Source organism: Lytechinus variegatus, chromosome 17 (assembly GCF_018143015.1).
Source record: "Lytechinus variegatus isolate NC3 chromosome 17, Lvar_3.0, whole genome shotgun sequence".
In the NCBI taxonomy this organism is placed as follows: Eukaryota; Metazoa; Echinodermata; class Echinoidea; order Temnopleuroida; family Toxopneustidae; genus Lytechinus; species Lytechinus variegatus.
In genome coordinates this window covers 30,675,934-30,693,563 of record NC_054756.1, presented here as the reverse complement: position 1 = coordinate 30,693,563, position 17,630 = coordinate 30,675,934, and the positions used below count along the sequence as shown (strand labels likewise).

The window sequence follows — 17,630 nt, the reverse complement described above, 5'->3', positions numbered from 1 at the left end:
TTTGACAATGGAAATGACAATTTTTAGGCAGAAAAGTCCCTTCATCATTTACTTTTGTCCTTAAATAATTTATCATTTTTCTACTTTCAGGGGGGCACATGGGGGGGGCAAAATCTCGTTTTGCCCCCCCCCCCTGCCCCCCGCTTCCGGCGCCCTTGGTGGCCCCCCCCCCCGGGATCTTGACAAAAGGTTGGACCTAGTGATGGTCTTTAAGAAGCTGCATATTCAAAGACAGCATGAAGTTCATCACCAATACTGTCACTTTTACACAGAGTGCAATATTTTACATCATACATGTGTCGTTTAAAAAAAACAAGGGTCGGCGCTGATGGATGCGTTATACATTTGGGGGAAATCCCCTTTTCAGATGACGACGGAGATGGCAGCATAAATGTTGTAGGCGAGGTTGAGTGGGAATTCTAAACCTTCATTTCAAGTCAACTTATTATTCAGAGATTTTGAAGATCGATAAGTAAGTAAACAAACTTCGCTGGACTGTAATGTAGAGTTTTATTGTAGAGTTTATTTTAGGTAAGCGATTTATTGTATAGAGTTATTTGGATTTACTATCCTAGTTTATTCAACTTAACTTAAGTCACGTTAACCATGGCGTGCCTCGGTAACTCACTCACTGACCATGAAATAATGATGACAGTCTAGTCTTGAACAGGCCCCCGAAGCTACCGCCATTACACTACAGCCACACGCGTGTGTCTTTACCATCCAGCCACACGCGTGTGGTTATATCCAGAACACCTATCTGTGGATACTGCCACACGCCGCCAGTAATAACAGTAAAACGCGTATGTAGCCTGTAGGTCTGACCGTCTATATCACGATCAAAATAACCTCATTTCTTCATTAAATTCTTACATTCTAAACCACTCTGATTTCTTTAAATCGTTTCAATTTCATTCTCACCGTCTTCTTTCCTTGCTTTTCTTGTCTTGTTACAAAAGGCCGCCTAGCGCGCCTGTTAAATAGCAAATTTCCACACTTTTTCTACTTGTGTCGATTCTCTACTGACTCTAGGCTATGTGTGCGTACGTACGAAACACAAACTGTGTATGTCTACTACTGCGCTGCGCTAACGCTGTATGGGTCTGCCACCGCGAAGGAAGCCAGAATCGACACAAGTAGAAAAAGAGAATTTGCTGTTAAACAGACGACCGTTTGTAACAAGACAAGAAAAGCAAGGAGAGAAGACGGTGAGAATGAAATTGAAACGATCTAAGGATATCAAAGGGGTTTAGAATGTAAGAATTTAATGAAGAAATGAGGTTATTTTGATCGTGATATAGACGGTCAGACCTACATACGTGTTTTACTGTTATTACTGGCGGCGTGTGGCGGTATCCACAGATAGGTGTTCTGGATATAACCACACGCGTGTGGCTGGATGGTAAAGACACACGCGTGTGGCTGTATACACTGCCTTTGTTTAATCCATTAGAAGCTAAAATAAGCCCCCATTAATATTAATTTCGTACGATGCTCCCTCGTCAACTGTGGTTTTGTACGTGTATTAGACAATACGCACATCAGCGCAATGACAAAGGTCAACTTGGAAAATTCATTAATGTATTCATTTTGTTACGCGCTCGTGACGCGAAGGATTCAGCGAATCAAGCAAGCGCAAATCTGAGACGATACGTTGCGCTTTATAAAGTATCGATATCACAAGCGATATCACTTAAAAACAAAACAATGTTTGTATTGTATTGCGTCTTAAAGGCCTATGCCAATTCTAAAAGGGAAGATGAAAAGAGTAGATCAAGTCGCGATTAGGTAAAAAGGTGGGATTGGGGGTGGGGGCAAATCATGGTTATTACAATGATGGTATTCATTTTCACTGGTTGAGTATGAATACTGATAAAATAACTTTCACCACTAAAAGAGTAATTTCTTGTTAAAAATATTGGAGAAGTAAAAAAAATAAAAATCTTCATGGATCCCCGTGCCTGCTTTCTTCTGGCGTCCGTTTCATAATGAATTACACTGAGCTATTTAAACATCGCTATTATTGTGATAACCGTGGGAACCTTGATTATGATTGGTATTCGTAGTTACCATACTAGTACTTGTAACTCATGATGAAACGGGCCCCAGTTTATCATGCTCAATATGTTTCCTGTCCCCTTTATTCTCCAGCATTTCTTACTCTGTTTTTTTTTCCATTTAATCATTTTCCCACTCATGTTCTTTTGTGCCACCTTTCTCCTACATATGAAGAGCTCACTTTTAAAAGGGGTTTGGTCCATTTTTAATCAAATTTGATTTTTATGTCTTAATTGATTTTTAGTAGCTCTATAAGATGATACCATAAAAAAGTTGAAATTCCCATAAAAAAAGTGAACTAAAAAAAGAAAATTCACTTTTTTCAAAAGGGGTTAGGTCCATACATAATTTTTCTAGAAAATAATATTTTAAAAAAATATGAATATAAGTAGATTTCTTTTATACCCAATTTTTGAATTTCTAATGGTAGGGTATCATGAAAATCCATTTTCGCATAAGAATATTGCAATATGGGAGAATTAAAAAAAAATGATTTTCTTGGAGTGGCCCTAGCCCCTTTTGCTACTTAACTTTTCATATATTTCCTTCTAATTTTCCCACTTGTTATCTGTCTCCTGGTTTCCAAAAATCTCGTCTTATTTCTCTTCCACCCCTTTTGTTCCTACTTCCAACATCAGCTCTCTCACCACCCCCCCCCCCCACCCCCTCTAAATTATCTCTTCATAATTATGTGCCCCTCCATTTCTTTCTCATCTCTTTTCAACCCACTTCTCATCACTCTTTCCCTCTCTCGATCTCCGTCTCATTTTGAATTTTGCCAATTCCAAATCCCTTTCATTCAGTTAGCTCTGTACAAATACTATATGAACACAAATGAAAGACATGAAGGAATTCTCTGGTTAGTGGTGAATTTTATTATCCAGAAATTATCAGAGGATTAAGCTTTACCTTTTTCTTAAGCGTATGTTAATAGTTTGAACCAAAAGAAATTTGTGTTTGTATGCTGGGGGGGCACAATTCCCCCTAATTTTTGAAGCACTGAAAAGTGCCTTTTTATGCAAGAAAATGCCCCATCACGAACATGTACTGTGTCCCTTTCACCTGATGAGAACCTGTTTTAGGTAATACCAATTAGTGCTCTTCCTTATATGCATTTTTTTACCCAAAAATGCCCCCCCCCCACGTGTTCTGTGCCCTTCCATCTGAGAGCCAAAAGTGTGACCTCGCCTTCTTGAAAGTGCCCTTACTTGAATAACTGCCCCCTTTTACCCAAGAAAAGTGCTCCTAAAGAATTTATTCTGTGCCCCTTTCACTTGAGAAGGATCTGTTTTATGGTCACCATGACGAGTGCCCTTTGAAACAAGAAAACAATATTTTCATTTCTATGATATACTTCTGAAGGAAATACTGTGTGCATTAAGTTTAATAATTCATGTGAGTGGGGTATATAAGCAGTTTCGTACAGATGGAGGGGGGGGGGGGGGCTTGAAGGACTCTTGCCCATAGGCGGTGGAAGCGGTGGGATAGGGGGACCTGTCCCCCCTAAATTTGAGGTGGGGGACAGTCCCCCCTAAATTTTTTGTTGAGAATCTTTTTTTTTTTGCTCGTCAATTTTTTTTCCTGCGTCCCCCCTAAATTCAGGTAGACCCCCCTTAAAATTGTTGTGGCCCCCCTAAAATTGTGGTTGACAACCTTTTTTTGCTGGAAATTGTTGTGGTCCCTTCTAAGATTTAGGTGGATAAATTCAGGTGGACCCCCTAAATTTTTTGCCTTCCGCCGCCAATGCTCTTGCCCCCCCCCAAAAAAAAAAAATCACGACCAAGAAAAAAAGAAAAAGGAAAGCAAAGGGTGAAATATATCATTTTGAATATTTTGTCGAAATCTATCACAAAATTGGATATTTGTTTTTAAAATGTCAAAATTTTGCTCGCTCGCAACTTTTTAAAAATTTCACATAAAACAGCATTTTCCCTGTGCCCCCCAACTTTCAAGCAACTTCAATCCGCTGCTCCTATTTGTATGTTTATAGCTTCTCTCTTTGCAACCAATTTTAATGAAAATCAATAAGAAATTTCATACGTCATGAATTTGGGTTGTGATAATAATTTTTTTTTTAAATTGGACTTGGAAAAAAAACCTTTTCCATCTTCATCACGTGGTTCCTAAGTCTTCAATGTTGAATAGTTGGATTACTTGAATGAAAACATCTGTTACACCAGTCCTGCAGATTGAAAAAAAATAGAGAAAGAAAATCAATTAAATTGTCATGATTTATAAAACAAATGTTTTAAGAAAAGTGAGACTACTCATATATATGTTTCTTCAACACATATCATAGGAAATCTTCTACTAATTATAAACTTGTACTTCCATAAAGCATATATATCACTTAAACATGTTCTCTGCAGTTTACATACCACTCTCCATTCTAACTACATGTACTCTTTGAAAAAATAACAGAGATTTCTTGTAAATATGAATATATAAATTAACATATGTAAATTATATGAATAGACAGAATTAAAGTTGATATGTTTTGTTGCACAGAATATTTTGATCCTGTAATTAAAAACGACAATAACTATAATCTAAAAACAAAATTGAAATGGCTTTTTCAAAGGCAGGTCTATTTGTTGCCAAAAAATGTGAACAACCTCCATTATCAAAAATAATCACTAACTAGCTCACTCACTCATATAACCACTGTAGTTTGTGTTTCTCTTTGTGGTCCAGGCACTGTTCTATTAGGCCTACTTCACCAATCATTTATCATCATCAATCACCTCCATGGAAATTGTCAAACTGCATGCATCATCCTATTAGACAAAATGTAAAACCAAAAAAAATCGTAAATCTACAAATATGAAATATGAATATCACACTAAAGAATGAATAAAATGAATTTTATAAAATATAACTCATGAAAAATAAATATTGCTTTGTTTATAAACAAATAAAAAGGCAATTTAATTACTAGTAGATCAAGGACATGACCTAATTTTATAAATTTGCCCAAAGTACATATCTTTTGACATTGGTTCTACTTTAGACTCGAGAGCCTATATATTTAAGAAGTGTATGTTCAGTACAGATCCTACCTCTTTGTGGCTCAGGTTATTTTTATTTAATGTAAACATAATTAACATTCAATGCATGTTATGTATCTGTAATTTTGAATGGGTTAGTTTAACTTTAATACCTGGATGAGAATCTGCAAAATGATGCATGCACTTATGATCATCATCTTGAACCACATAGGTAGACCTCTATACTGTTTTTCTTGTCCTTCAAACTCAACCTGTTTTTCTTGTTCTTCAAACTCAACCTGTTTGTGAAAGAAAATAGTACAATAATAAGAAGTGATATTTTTCATGGCCGTTTGTATAGGGGAGGGATTTGGGTAAGAGCTGAAATGTGAAAACCTTCATAAAAAAAAGAATTGCATGACATCCTTTAATTTTATTTTAGAAAATGCACAAAACGGCCATAGGAAATATTGGTAACTTCTGGCCCTCGCTTTCTGAATTTTAGGTTTCTCTAAATTTTTTTCAAATGTCTGCGCCCCCCCCAAAAAAAAAATCTGCATCTTTTTATTTCAGTTGACTTTATGACTTTAACATAATTTCATCTCATGCACTGGGTCTAGATCTATTTGTAAGAAAGTATAGATCTAGTCCAAGACTCAGAGCTGTGCAACAGCATTCGCGTATCTAAATTACTCGTAGGTCTAGATCTAGATAGTAACGATGGACTCTCGATCTATCTAGACCTAGAAAGTAAAGCTTTGGTTCTAAACTGAGATCTAGGCCTATATGGATTTGATGTCTGACTTTTATTCCTGGCTAAAAGTTTAAACTTCATTGCCATTATTGACCAAGATTAGATCTAGGGCCTAGTCCTTGGTCCACTGACACTGACAGACATACTCGTACATGTAAATGGAGTCGTTTAGGCCCAGACCTAGATCTAGGCCTAAATTACAGACCTAGATCATAAGCCCTGGGCCTGGGGTAAGTGTCGCGGGTTGGGAAAGTATAATTTAGATGACTAGATTTGAATTAGGTTGGCCTAGAATTAGAAAGCATCGATGAATAAAAGTAAAGTACCGTAGATCTAAGTCTAAAATAATAAGAAGCAACACTAGTTGCTGGTTTCTAACCAAGTTAGAAATTAGATCTAACGTTAGGCCTATCTAGATCTAGGTCCTAGATCTAGATCTAGCCTATTGATAATAAGACAAACGTGCAGAGCAGCATATTATTTCTTATAGACCTCTACAGGAATAACCGTCGTTTCTGGGGATTTATTCAACAATTTCTGACATTAACTATTCGTGAGTGAGCCAACACAGTTCAGCGGAACAACCAAAATAGAGAGACTGAAGCTTTTGGTCTAGTTATTTCTAAGACAGAGTCTAACTATAGACCCTGTTTTTAAATAAGAATAAGTTAACATGGGTGGGGGCTAACATTGGCGGTGGAAGGAAAAAAATTTTTGGGGTGTCTACCTGAAATTTTGGGATGGACACATGTAAAGAATTGGACAAGTGCTCCAAAAAATTTTGACAAGCAAAAAAAAAAAAAAAAAAAAGGGTAATCAACCTAAATTTTAGGGGGGGACAACACACGTTTCAATGGGGGTCCACGTGAATTTAGGGGGGACGCAGGGAAAAAAATTGACAAGCAAAAAAAAAAAAAAGGTAGCAAAAAAATTTAGGGGGGACCGTCCCCCCCACCTAAAATTTAGGGGGGGGGACACGCCCCCCCCCCGCCGCCTATGGGGGCTAAATGCAGAAGCCTGAAGTTATGCAAAATAAATTTGATATCTGAAACTGAAACTTGAAAGTGAGGATTGACACAATGACAGGCAATATATCTTCATCCACACTCCACTTCACAGTTTATTCCTGACTGGGTTTCGATCTAGGCCTACTGAAGATAGATGCAGATCTCCCTCCATCTCCCTCTAGATCTAACGTTACAGTGTACAAAAAGAAGCTTCATTCTTCTTGATTTAATCAATCATGGGTTGGTCCTTGTTAATTGGAAATGAACCAAACCGGCCCGAAATTCTCTCGATGACCAATCGGCTAGGAGCCCATACAAAATACATGTGGTTAACACAGCGGCATAACCGCAACACTGCAAGCAACATACAGGCTGCACTGGGCGACGATGACAATCTAACTTCAATTTCAAAGACCAAATTCTGCTTTCCTTTAACAGAAGAATGATAGCAAACTCTCTAATTTGGTAGAGAAATAACCTGAGATCACAAAATACTGTGTGAAATTTGTAAATAGTCCACTGAATTCATGTGGTTATATCAATTTATACGTACTCACCGGAGTGTTCGTAGGTCCATTTTTGTGTGGAAAGAAAAGTTTCAGATTCGGGTTCAGAATGAATAAATTAGATGACGTAATGAGGTCAAATGAATAATTACTTCTGTAACACGATACCACTAGTATCGATGACAAAGAATCGGGGAAATCGCGTATTAATGACGCTCTTAGCCAATGAAAAGGGCGGAATATGAATATATTTACGCTCATGAATGTCAATGGGGGCTTATTTTTGTCTTCAAATGATCGCGGTAGGCGGAGCCTAATCTCATTTGTTTTGTGCTGAACGCGCGCGCAGCTTTCGGTCTAGTAATATATTATAAGGTCTTTGGTCTTGACACTGCACTGCAGCATGCACCCGCTTCGCGGGCTGGAGCTCTCTGGGTTAGTGTAGCTGTTACCCCGGGGAGTAAGTGTAGCTGTGTCAGTAGCTAGTAGGCCTCTACTGCTACGTAGCTTGTCGCGGCACATCCGGTGCCTGGCCTGGCAGGGCAGATTAAGTCTTGTTCATTGAATGAGTGAGTAGTCTGAGATAATCCCTGTAGATCTAAGGGTGCGTTTATTCGACACTTTTTTACCCTAGAATCATGATTAGAATCATGATTCAAATCACGATTCTGCAGAATCACGATTGCGTTTATTTTAGTCGAAAGTGGAAATAAACGTCTTTCAAATCACAAACATGAAACACAGAAAAAGGGGCGTTTGGAAAGACGTTTCTGTAGAATCACGAACGAAAAAGGTCGTATAAACGATATCGTGATTTGAATCATGATTCTATGACGTCATTGTGTCGTGCTTCTTCCGGGTTCGACTCAAAGGCGCGCGCTGTGTTTCGTGCAGGTTAATTTTCGTGTAGTATTGCCAGTGTACTAGTACCGGTATATGCCAATTGTCACGTGCATTTAGGAATTATCATTCTGTGTATTGTACCCCCGGGGTTGTACTGTAGCGTCATTTGTATATTTCATTGTTTTCATCAATCATATCTTCAAGTTCCAAAGGCACAAATTGGACTGACGACGAACTCAGGGCTCTGCTTGTGCTTTGGCCTGAAGCAAAAGCATCCCTTACCGGGATTCACAGAAATAAGACGATATGAATCCCTTTCAGCGGCGCTTGCGAGGGAGGGATTTCTAGATGATGTGGCACCGCCTGTCGAGACAAAATTAACAGAATTCGTGCCCAGTACTACGGCTACCGAACACCATTTTCGATGAACCGACAAGATTTAATACAAGTAAACAAAAACAATACGAGGTACAATACACAGAATTCTGGAAGTAAAAGATTTATTTTTCGGAAGCCGAGTAAACGTTGCACAAACGATCGCGCGTTAGCTCGGGCGGCAGCAAAAATCTAGCAGCCGACTTGAAGTTAGAAACACGCGCGAAAATGTTGACCTATACTTCCTGGGTCAAACTGCGCACTGTGATGCGCACTGGATCGGCCCGAATTCAGGGAGAAACAGCGTTAGAAAGATGGTCGTATAAACGCTGATTCTGTCGGATCGTGATTCATGTTGCTGTTTTGAATCATGATTCAAATCGTTATTCAAATCATGATTCTGGGTTGAGGTCGCATAAACGCAGCCTAAGTTTAATAATCTGTATTCTGAGGCCTGAGCTGAGGGGTCTAAGTCTAACCTTGTTCTCATTTAAAGGACAAGTAGGCCTACTTTAATCTTTATCTTTTTATATTATAATTTAATAATATAAATTAGCCTATATTATTATTATTTATTTGACTAATATAAAAAGTACATAAAGTACTTGTCCTTTAATGGAGAACAAGGTTAGACCCCTCAAGCCTCAGAATATTTTAAATGTTTTACTTTTGCTTTTGGCCATAAGGCATAAAGGTTTAAACAAACTTTGAAAGTTTAGTGTCTATGTATTGGCTTTTATTGCCATTCGTGCGCAATCATCAAACATCACCTGACAGCACTCACACAACATGCGAGGTTAGTAATACTAACCTCGCACAACGCATGTGATTTCATAGTGGACTTTGACGTTTTCATTCATCACACGAATGTGAGGGAATGAAACCTTATTACCTTATTACCGGATCTACTGGAAAAATGCATGTAATTATGCAGTCGTGTTTCCAGGTCTGTCACTGTTGCTATCTCCATCTAACTATTAAAATAATGTGTGCCTGTGTGCTGTGCCAGAGTTACTATTCCCAAGGGTGAGTATATTGCACTGCAGACCAAAACTTGTCTAACTGTGACTTTAATCTGTTCAACGTTGATGCAGTAACTATCTCTGCCGGCAAGGAGTTCCAGTCATTTACAACTCTGGCACTGAAAGTATTTTTTCTAACATCCAGTCTGCTTCTCTTCATATACAATTTGCATAGATGTCCACGTGTCGTCTGAGTTGATGCAGATGTAAAGAACATGTCCTTGTTCAAATCATCAATGCCATTGATGATCTTGTACGTCTGTATCATATCCCCTCTTCGCATTCTGTACTGAATGGAAGGTAACTTCAAGGAACGAAGCCTTCTACTGTATTCTTGATCTTTCAATGATGGCACCAACTTGGTCGCACGTCGCTGAACCTTTTCAATAGCTTTAACGCCAAACCTTTCAGTATTTCTCCACTATGGTATTTTTTTTTGAATGATTTAAGTTTGTTTTAAAAAGGAATTGGAAATTATTTATAAAAGTGTTTTTATCGCTTACCTCCAAGTCTCAACCGTTCGATCCGTCCTTAGTTATCCTTGATACTGCGGTGGAAAGTACGCAAACAACAATCGAAAAGCAATTTTTCCTATCGAACATTCTCTATTCAAGTCGTCAGCGCATAATTGGAAATTGTACCAAAAATCAACAGGTTGCATCTCAGGTATATACTTATTGGTAAAGTACGCCATCTTTTGACAAGATGATGATGAAAGTGGATTGAACGAGCGAGAAAATAATGCCGATCGCCTAGATAGAATGCAGCTAGCAGTACAAGTTGCAAAACCGTAAACAAACGGTAGGCACTTAAGAACCAAGTTTGAAAGGACACTCGTAAAATTACGTCACTCTCGCCGATGAATATTCATTAGATCGTGGTCGTGCGTGTACAATACAAACTCTCTGCATGCATGCACTCAGTGTGTATTGAACACGCACGACCACGATCTAATGAATATTCATCGGCGAGAGTGACGTAAGTTTACGAGTATCCTTTCAAACTTGGTTCTTAAGTGCCTACCAGCTTGTGTGAATAATATCGCACGCCCTCTTTAGGCAAAAATTGATATCCACACTGAGCAGAAGGTATCTATGTGAAGACCACGAAAAATGCTCTTATTTTATTAAAAAAAACAGCAAACGATCCATATGGTTCGGTTAGTGTCATAGCACAATTAGAATTCTTAGCTATGATGTAAAGTCATAGTTATTTTAGTAAAAAGGTGTGAAAGATTCGCGTGTACCAGGTGCATATGAATCCTTCACACACGAGATGATTTGAAACCATTGGTGACCTGACAGTGACAGGCACAGCACACATGAGCCTAATTTGTAAAAACATCATTGTCATTTTAGCCAACAACTAAGAAAACATGCAAAACTGGGAATGGGTTTAAATAATTATCAAGAGATTTTTAAACTGCATCAGGGAAAATTCAAGGAATTTTTTTTTCTTGAAAAGCTGGGAACCCTGGCAGATTAAAGTGCCAAAATATCGGAGGCTTAAGAATAATTGGACCAAAACAAAAAAATACAATCATTGAATCAAACAGAAATCATGTATTTCCGTATCGGTAGGAAATAATTTTCCTTGTGTCGCAATTTGCACCACATTTAATTTTTTTTTTCAATTTTTCTTGGTAGTAACTTGCGGTAGGATGTGAAGCGAGATGTTCTCCATCAGAAAGTAATTCTCTCCATCCTAGTGCAAGGATAGCCGGGTAGAGCACTCATCAGTAGGGAGCGGATCATAATTATTGTTTTTTTTTGTTTCTTAACACAATTGTAGGTTTAACAAGGAAGCAAGATGAAGGACGAACATAAACTGATGATACAAATATTGATGTCAAGAGGACTGGTAGGAGAGAGAGAGCTCAAAGATATCTATAAAACTATTCAACAAAGATGTGAGGGTAAGAATTCACTCTAAACCTGAAACTCAGTTGTCACCTCACCACCCAGCTCAAAACACAGGATAGGTCAGCACGACTTGAAAATTTTTTGTAAAGTTTCAAAAAGAAATCTTTTTAAAATTCTCAAAATTCTTCAACTGTAACCTACATATCACCACAGTGTACATGTAGGCCTACTTGCTTTTAAGAGATTGTAGCTTATTTTGAGTTCAAGTTTAATCCTTCAGAGTTTGTTGGCAGAGATGTGCAGATCCTTGGAAAAAAAACCCATCTTTCAGGGATCCATGCAGAAAGAGGATTAATCTAAATCCAGAAAATCGATTGAAGCTTGATTTTCAACAAATAAATATGAGTATATAAAGGGACTTGTGCTTGATATCTTGAGTTTAGTTTTAAAACAACTCTTTCTGTAATTGGCCCCTGTTAATGTTATTGAATTTGGATTCCAGAGTGATTGTAAATTATTGGATTGAAGCTAATAATGATACAAGTAGATAAAGTGAGCTGAAAAATACCTTCCAGCAATTTGAATTCTGATCCTCTGGATGGGTTTCAACGTTATCTATGAATTTATGTCACAAATATTTCAAATTAGTTGCAACATTCAAACAATGATTTGCATGTGACAATGGTCTTGATTAGTCATTCTGAATGATCGCAAATGTTTATGTTAAGTTGATTTTTGTGCAAATATTTCCAATTTATTTAAATATACTGGTAATAATAATAATGATAATAAAACTACTACCAATAATGATATTAATGATAATAATGATAATGATATTAATAATTATACAACAAAAAGGTTCATGCTTTCATTTCTTGCATCATCTAAATCCACCAGATGCACTCACATTGCTCCTATCAATACAATGCTAGCTCCCTGTAAATAAACATCCTACAGTACATGTACATGTATATTAATAAAGAATGTGTTGTTAACTTTCGACTATACATGGCTCTTATCTGCAGTATCTCATTTCATTACAAAGCTACACCCTAAGATCCTTCTGTTCCTCTAATTCCAGTTCTCTCCTTATTCTCAAGGTTTCCAAAACTTAGGGGAAGATCATTAGTCAACTCATCATCTGAGTATATATGAAACAGCCTTCCTGAAGATATGAAAAACACTGTTCATCTTCTGAAACTTTAAAAAACACCTTTAAACATTTTTTAAAATACACGCATGTAATTTCCTTCAAAATTTCTTGAAAAGCGCCTTGGGCACTACAGAGTGGAATTGGTGTGGTATAAGTTCAGTTCATTTTTAATATTATGATCTATCGATATTTTTGTTATTATTATTAGTAGTAGTGGTATTGATATTATTATTACTAGTATTATTATATATTTCATACATTGTCATCAAAAGGCTTTACATTTTTTTAAACGTGCCAGTAGTAAAGAATGAGAAAAGCAATGACAATAATCTCAATTTCTTGATTGTCTGATTTCATTTTCCATGCTATTAGTGAGAGACAGTCCTACTTTGAATGAGTTCAAGAATCTCATTAACAAGAAACTCAGGGAGGTTTCTATGGAGATACGACAAAAACCTGATGAAGACACCGGAGAACAGAAGTATGCTTTGGTATGTCTTGAATTGAATTAACTTTGTTTTTAATATGAGAATAGTGGAAATTATTAACTTTAGTAGATACACTCAATATCACATCAAATACATAATTTTGTATATTTCCAAAAAAAAAACATTGCAATTAATGAACCTTAATGATGGCATTTTATGGAATTTGTTTTATGCAATAGACAGGGAGCTGTTGCATGTGAGATCCCAAAATTGGAATATAATATGTAACATGTATATAACTTCCCGTTATACTTTCAGTCATTCACCTTCACTTGTTTACAAACTCCCCTAATGTTAACTCCCAAGACCCGCATTACCATTAAACTCCTAAACACTAACCATAAAAGACCAACTCTCAGTAGGAGTGGGCTATAAATGGGTGATTTTTGGTTTTACTATGGGAACAGTTTTTTGTGTTCCTTTTACCTTATCTCAACATGAAATGACAATATTTTTTGTCTCGGGTTCTGAAAAAAAAGTGTGCCGGGCCAAAATCCAAAATGGCCGCCAAAACCCCCCAAAATCACAGTTTTGGCCACAACTTCTTTATTTGGTGGTCTTTTTCTCCGGTTTTGGTGTCTATTCATATGTTTTGGAGAGCAGGCAATTTGTTTTTCCTATAATTAACACTTTTGAACCATTATTTGTAGAGTTAAAAGGTAATAAATAAATTTTCAAATTTTTACAGCCTTTTTTCAGCCAAATGTAGGTTTTATCGTCCTGGAGTACTTGGATATTAGATAGTACGAGGTCAACAGTAGCAAGCAGCTTCATAGAGCTATATTGCTTTTATTCCCCTCCTATGGGTTTTACAGATATTTGTGAAATATATCTTATTAAATAACAAAATGTTAATTGTCGATAGGGCTATACAGTATACAATGTACTGTTACTGTACATACTACACTGGATATATCCATGCATTGACCACCATGGCATATGATAAGGCCTGTATACATGTATAATCTACAGTGTCATAATAATAATAATAATGATAATGGTGGCTACTTATATAGCGCACAGGCCCACCTTTCGGTGCTCATGGCGCTTTAAAAAGGCACTGATATTATTATTACCCCGGCTAAGCTAGGCAACCGATTAAGGCGCACACAGCTTTTAGAGGAATTACTTCCTGCCGGTACCCATTTACATCACCTGGGTCGAGTGCAGCACACAGTGGATGAATTTCTTGCTGAAGGAAATTACGCCATGGCTGGGATTTGAACCCACGACCCTCTGTTTCAAAGTCCGGAGACTAATCCACTGGACCACAATGCTCCACGTCATAGGAATAAGCTCCTAAAACTAAACACATATGAATTGACACCAAACACATATGAATTGACACATTCATATGAATTGACACCAAAACCAAAGAAAAAGATCACCAAATAAAGAAGTTGTGGCCAACACTGTGATTTTGGGGGATTTTGGCCCAGCACACTTTTTTCTCGGACCCGAGACAAAAAATATTGTCATTTCATGTTGAGATACATTACAAGAAATTAAAAAAAACTGTTCCCATATTGAAATTATAAAAAAAGTATTTTTGACCCATGTATAGCCCACTCCTACTCTCAGTGACATCAGGTACATGTAATTTCAAGGAACAAAAGTTAAAAGATCTATGACTCATAATACCAGCCCCAGTCACTGAACAGAGCATCACTACACCCCTTATACCAGAGAAAGTTTGATAGACAGTTACCTGTATACCAATCAAAGCAAGTTTAGATCACTCCCACTTTACATTGCTACACCCCAAAACTAATGATTATAGATACGACTTCTTGATTATTAGATAGACAGTGTATATATACTAGACCCACACTCATCCAGATAGACTGACTTCAAGACAAATAAGGATAGACATTCATCGTATATTGATTTAACTTTAGAATTTTAATCTTATACATCGAAAATACTATAGCCTTTGTTTCCTGTTTTATCTGAGTCTTCATCGATATCTTCATGTACTTCGAGTAGTTACTGTAGCTGATTATTGATTAACTCTTTGTCCGCCGTGCACGGAATCCCCTATTGCCGGATTAATTCTGGGGACACCAGAAATGGGTGCTCTGGATTTGCATGCGTAGTTTACATGGCTGTAATTTTTTATGCTTTTTCCTACAGAAAAATGTTCAACAGCAAAGTTGTAGAGTATGAAATTAGCTTTTATAAATATTTACTCATGTTTAAAAGATATATCTCTGATCAATTGAAACCTTCAAGTTTCAGTTGGCAAACTATAAGTGTACAGGCTATTCATTCCCAAATTTATACAAAATATTAGAACAAGCTACTTATAACCCCTTTGTCAAAGAATAATAGTAAAGGCCCAATGCTCTAAGCCCAGGCTATTTTTTCAATGGCAAGGCAGAAAGTGCAGCTTAGGGAGCTTAGCTTTTGTGATTTATAGCATTGTTTAAATCAATGCAATCGGATTGTTGCGAGATTTGTGCCGATCGGCGTACTTGGCGAAGCAGCAAGTGTGCTAATCGGCGAACTCGGCGGACAAAGAGTTAATAAATAGCCTATGATTTTGAACTGCATATAACTTTCTCCAGAGTTTCTTCTTTACGTTCCTTCTAAAATGATATTGGTCCCGAATATATGTACGATAATATGGAAAATTCATATTTTAAGTTTGATTTTATTTTTCATAGATTTTTTTTGTAGTGCCTGCTCTATTGAAACTGGATTTTACATGTTAAAAAAAAGTTTCATTCTTAATTCTTATACATGTACCTGTAAAAGCAACTTTGATATACATCCTTACTACAAGTATATTTGTATAAGTTCAATTAAAGCTTCTTTTTCTTCCTGAGACTTTATTTGATATCTTGACCATATAAATTTGTATCATAACAAATTATAAAGAGAAATGAGGCTTTTCATGTATTTCCTTTGGCTAACAGCCAATCTACAAGATAGTTTACGGTAATACATTTCCTATATAGTCTATTTTGACCAATAATGTGCATTTCATTTTTACATGTGCCCAAGTGGACGTTGTAGAGGAATTGAATATGCTCAAAGGTTTGTCTGTTTTTTTATTGCTCTGAAGCGATGTTGGGCAGACTATAATAAATGATGTATGTGATAATAACACATTTGTATGATTTTCTTTGTAGGTACAGACAATGGAATCAGATCTTGGAAAGCTTACCACAGACTATCTTCCTCAGCAGCTCGAGCTATTCAAGAAAACAGTAAATTTTTCCACCTTGATATTTTTTTAACTCAAATAACATATGAATTATTCACATTTAGTTCTTTATTAAAGGAGAATGAAACCATTGGAACAAGATAGCTTGTGTGAAAACAGAAAAATCAAAGAAACAGATCAATGAAAGTTTGAGAGAAATCGGACAAATAATGAGAAAGTTATGAGCATTTGAATATTGAGATCACTAATGCTATGGAGATAGCAAATTGGCAATGCGGCAAAGATGTGTGATGTCACTTGTGAACAACTCTCCCCATTACTTTATTATATATTTCACTAGAATTGCCTCTTTTATCACATCTATCCAAAAATCATGTGTTCTGTCTACATGATGGCATGTAGTGCATATTTTTTAAGAATACATCATGGATAAAGAGTTTGTATCATCATAAGAAAAAGCAAAAAGAGACATTTTGAGGGTATTTATAGTCTACCAAAGGGAAAGTTGTTCATCAGTGACATCACACATCCTTGTCGCATTGCCAATATGAGGATCTCCATAGCATTAGTGATTGCAATATTCAAATGCTCATAACTTTCTCATTATTTGTCCGATTTTTCTCAAACTTTCTTTATTCTTATTCTTTGATTTTTCTGTTTCTACACAAGCCTATTTGTTCCAAAGGTTTCATTCCCCTTTAAAGTTTGATTAACTTGAAATATCAGAAGAACGTGCAAATTATGATGTAGATATTTATAGATACAGTCAGACTGCACTGCTCCAGTTAGCTATTAATCACGGTCTTGTTGCATTTCTGTTTGAGATTAGTTTACTAACTTTTGGTAGAAGATACCTAGGTTTACTTAATGGCATAATGATTTTTTAGCTTAGTCTGAATCATAATTACAGTTTAAATGAAGGATGAAGGAAATTATACATGTATTCTATACTTTTTACTTGTGATGTTCACAAAATCATGCAATTAATGCAAACTGAATTCAAAACACAAAGAGTATCATTGATTATAAAAAGCATGCTAATAGATAAAGCTCATCTCAAGATACTGATAGCTGAAAGTTTAATCAGAATGGCCTGTAGGAACACTCATTACATGATATCTCTGGAGGTAATAATTTGTCAAAATCAAACTTTTGAGCTATTCAGGAAGCACATCCAATACTCTGTATGTCACTGATCTAAGTACATGTAAGTGCAAATGTGGGCTTTTCCATGTTTGTATATCTGTTGCTATTATCAGTCATTTGGAACATGGGCTATATATGAACTGGTCTATTGATCATCTGACATTTTTACCATTGGGATCTTGTGCAAATTAAATGATGGAATGATCGCCAAGGGTCATGCAGCCAGTTATGAAATGAGCTTACCACTGAAACAAGGAAAT

At 36.6% G+C, this 17,630-nt stretch overlaps 1 protein-coding gene across 1 annotated transcript in view; it reads left to right on the top strand.

The window, feature by feature from the left end:
* Positions 1–367: 367 nt before the first annotated feature.
* LOC121430971 (non-structural maintenance of chromosomes element 1 homolog) overlaps positions 368–17,630 on the top strand; it is a 30,495-nt gene continuing 13,232 nt past the window's right edge. The window contains exons 1-4 of the mRNA XM_041628411.1: positions 368–472; positions 11,344–11,467; positions 12,940–13,058; positions 16,190–16,267. Of these exons, the coding sequence (XP_041484345.1) occupies positions 11,362–11,467; positions 12,940–13,058; positions 16,190–16,267 (303 nt within the window). The 5' untranslated portion in view covers positions 368–472; positions 11,344–11,361. The remainder of the gene's footprint in view (positions 473–11,343; positions 11,468–12,939; positions 13,059–16,189; positions 16,268–17,630) is intronic.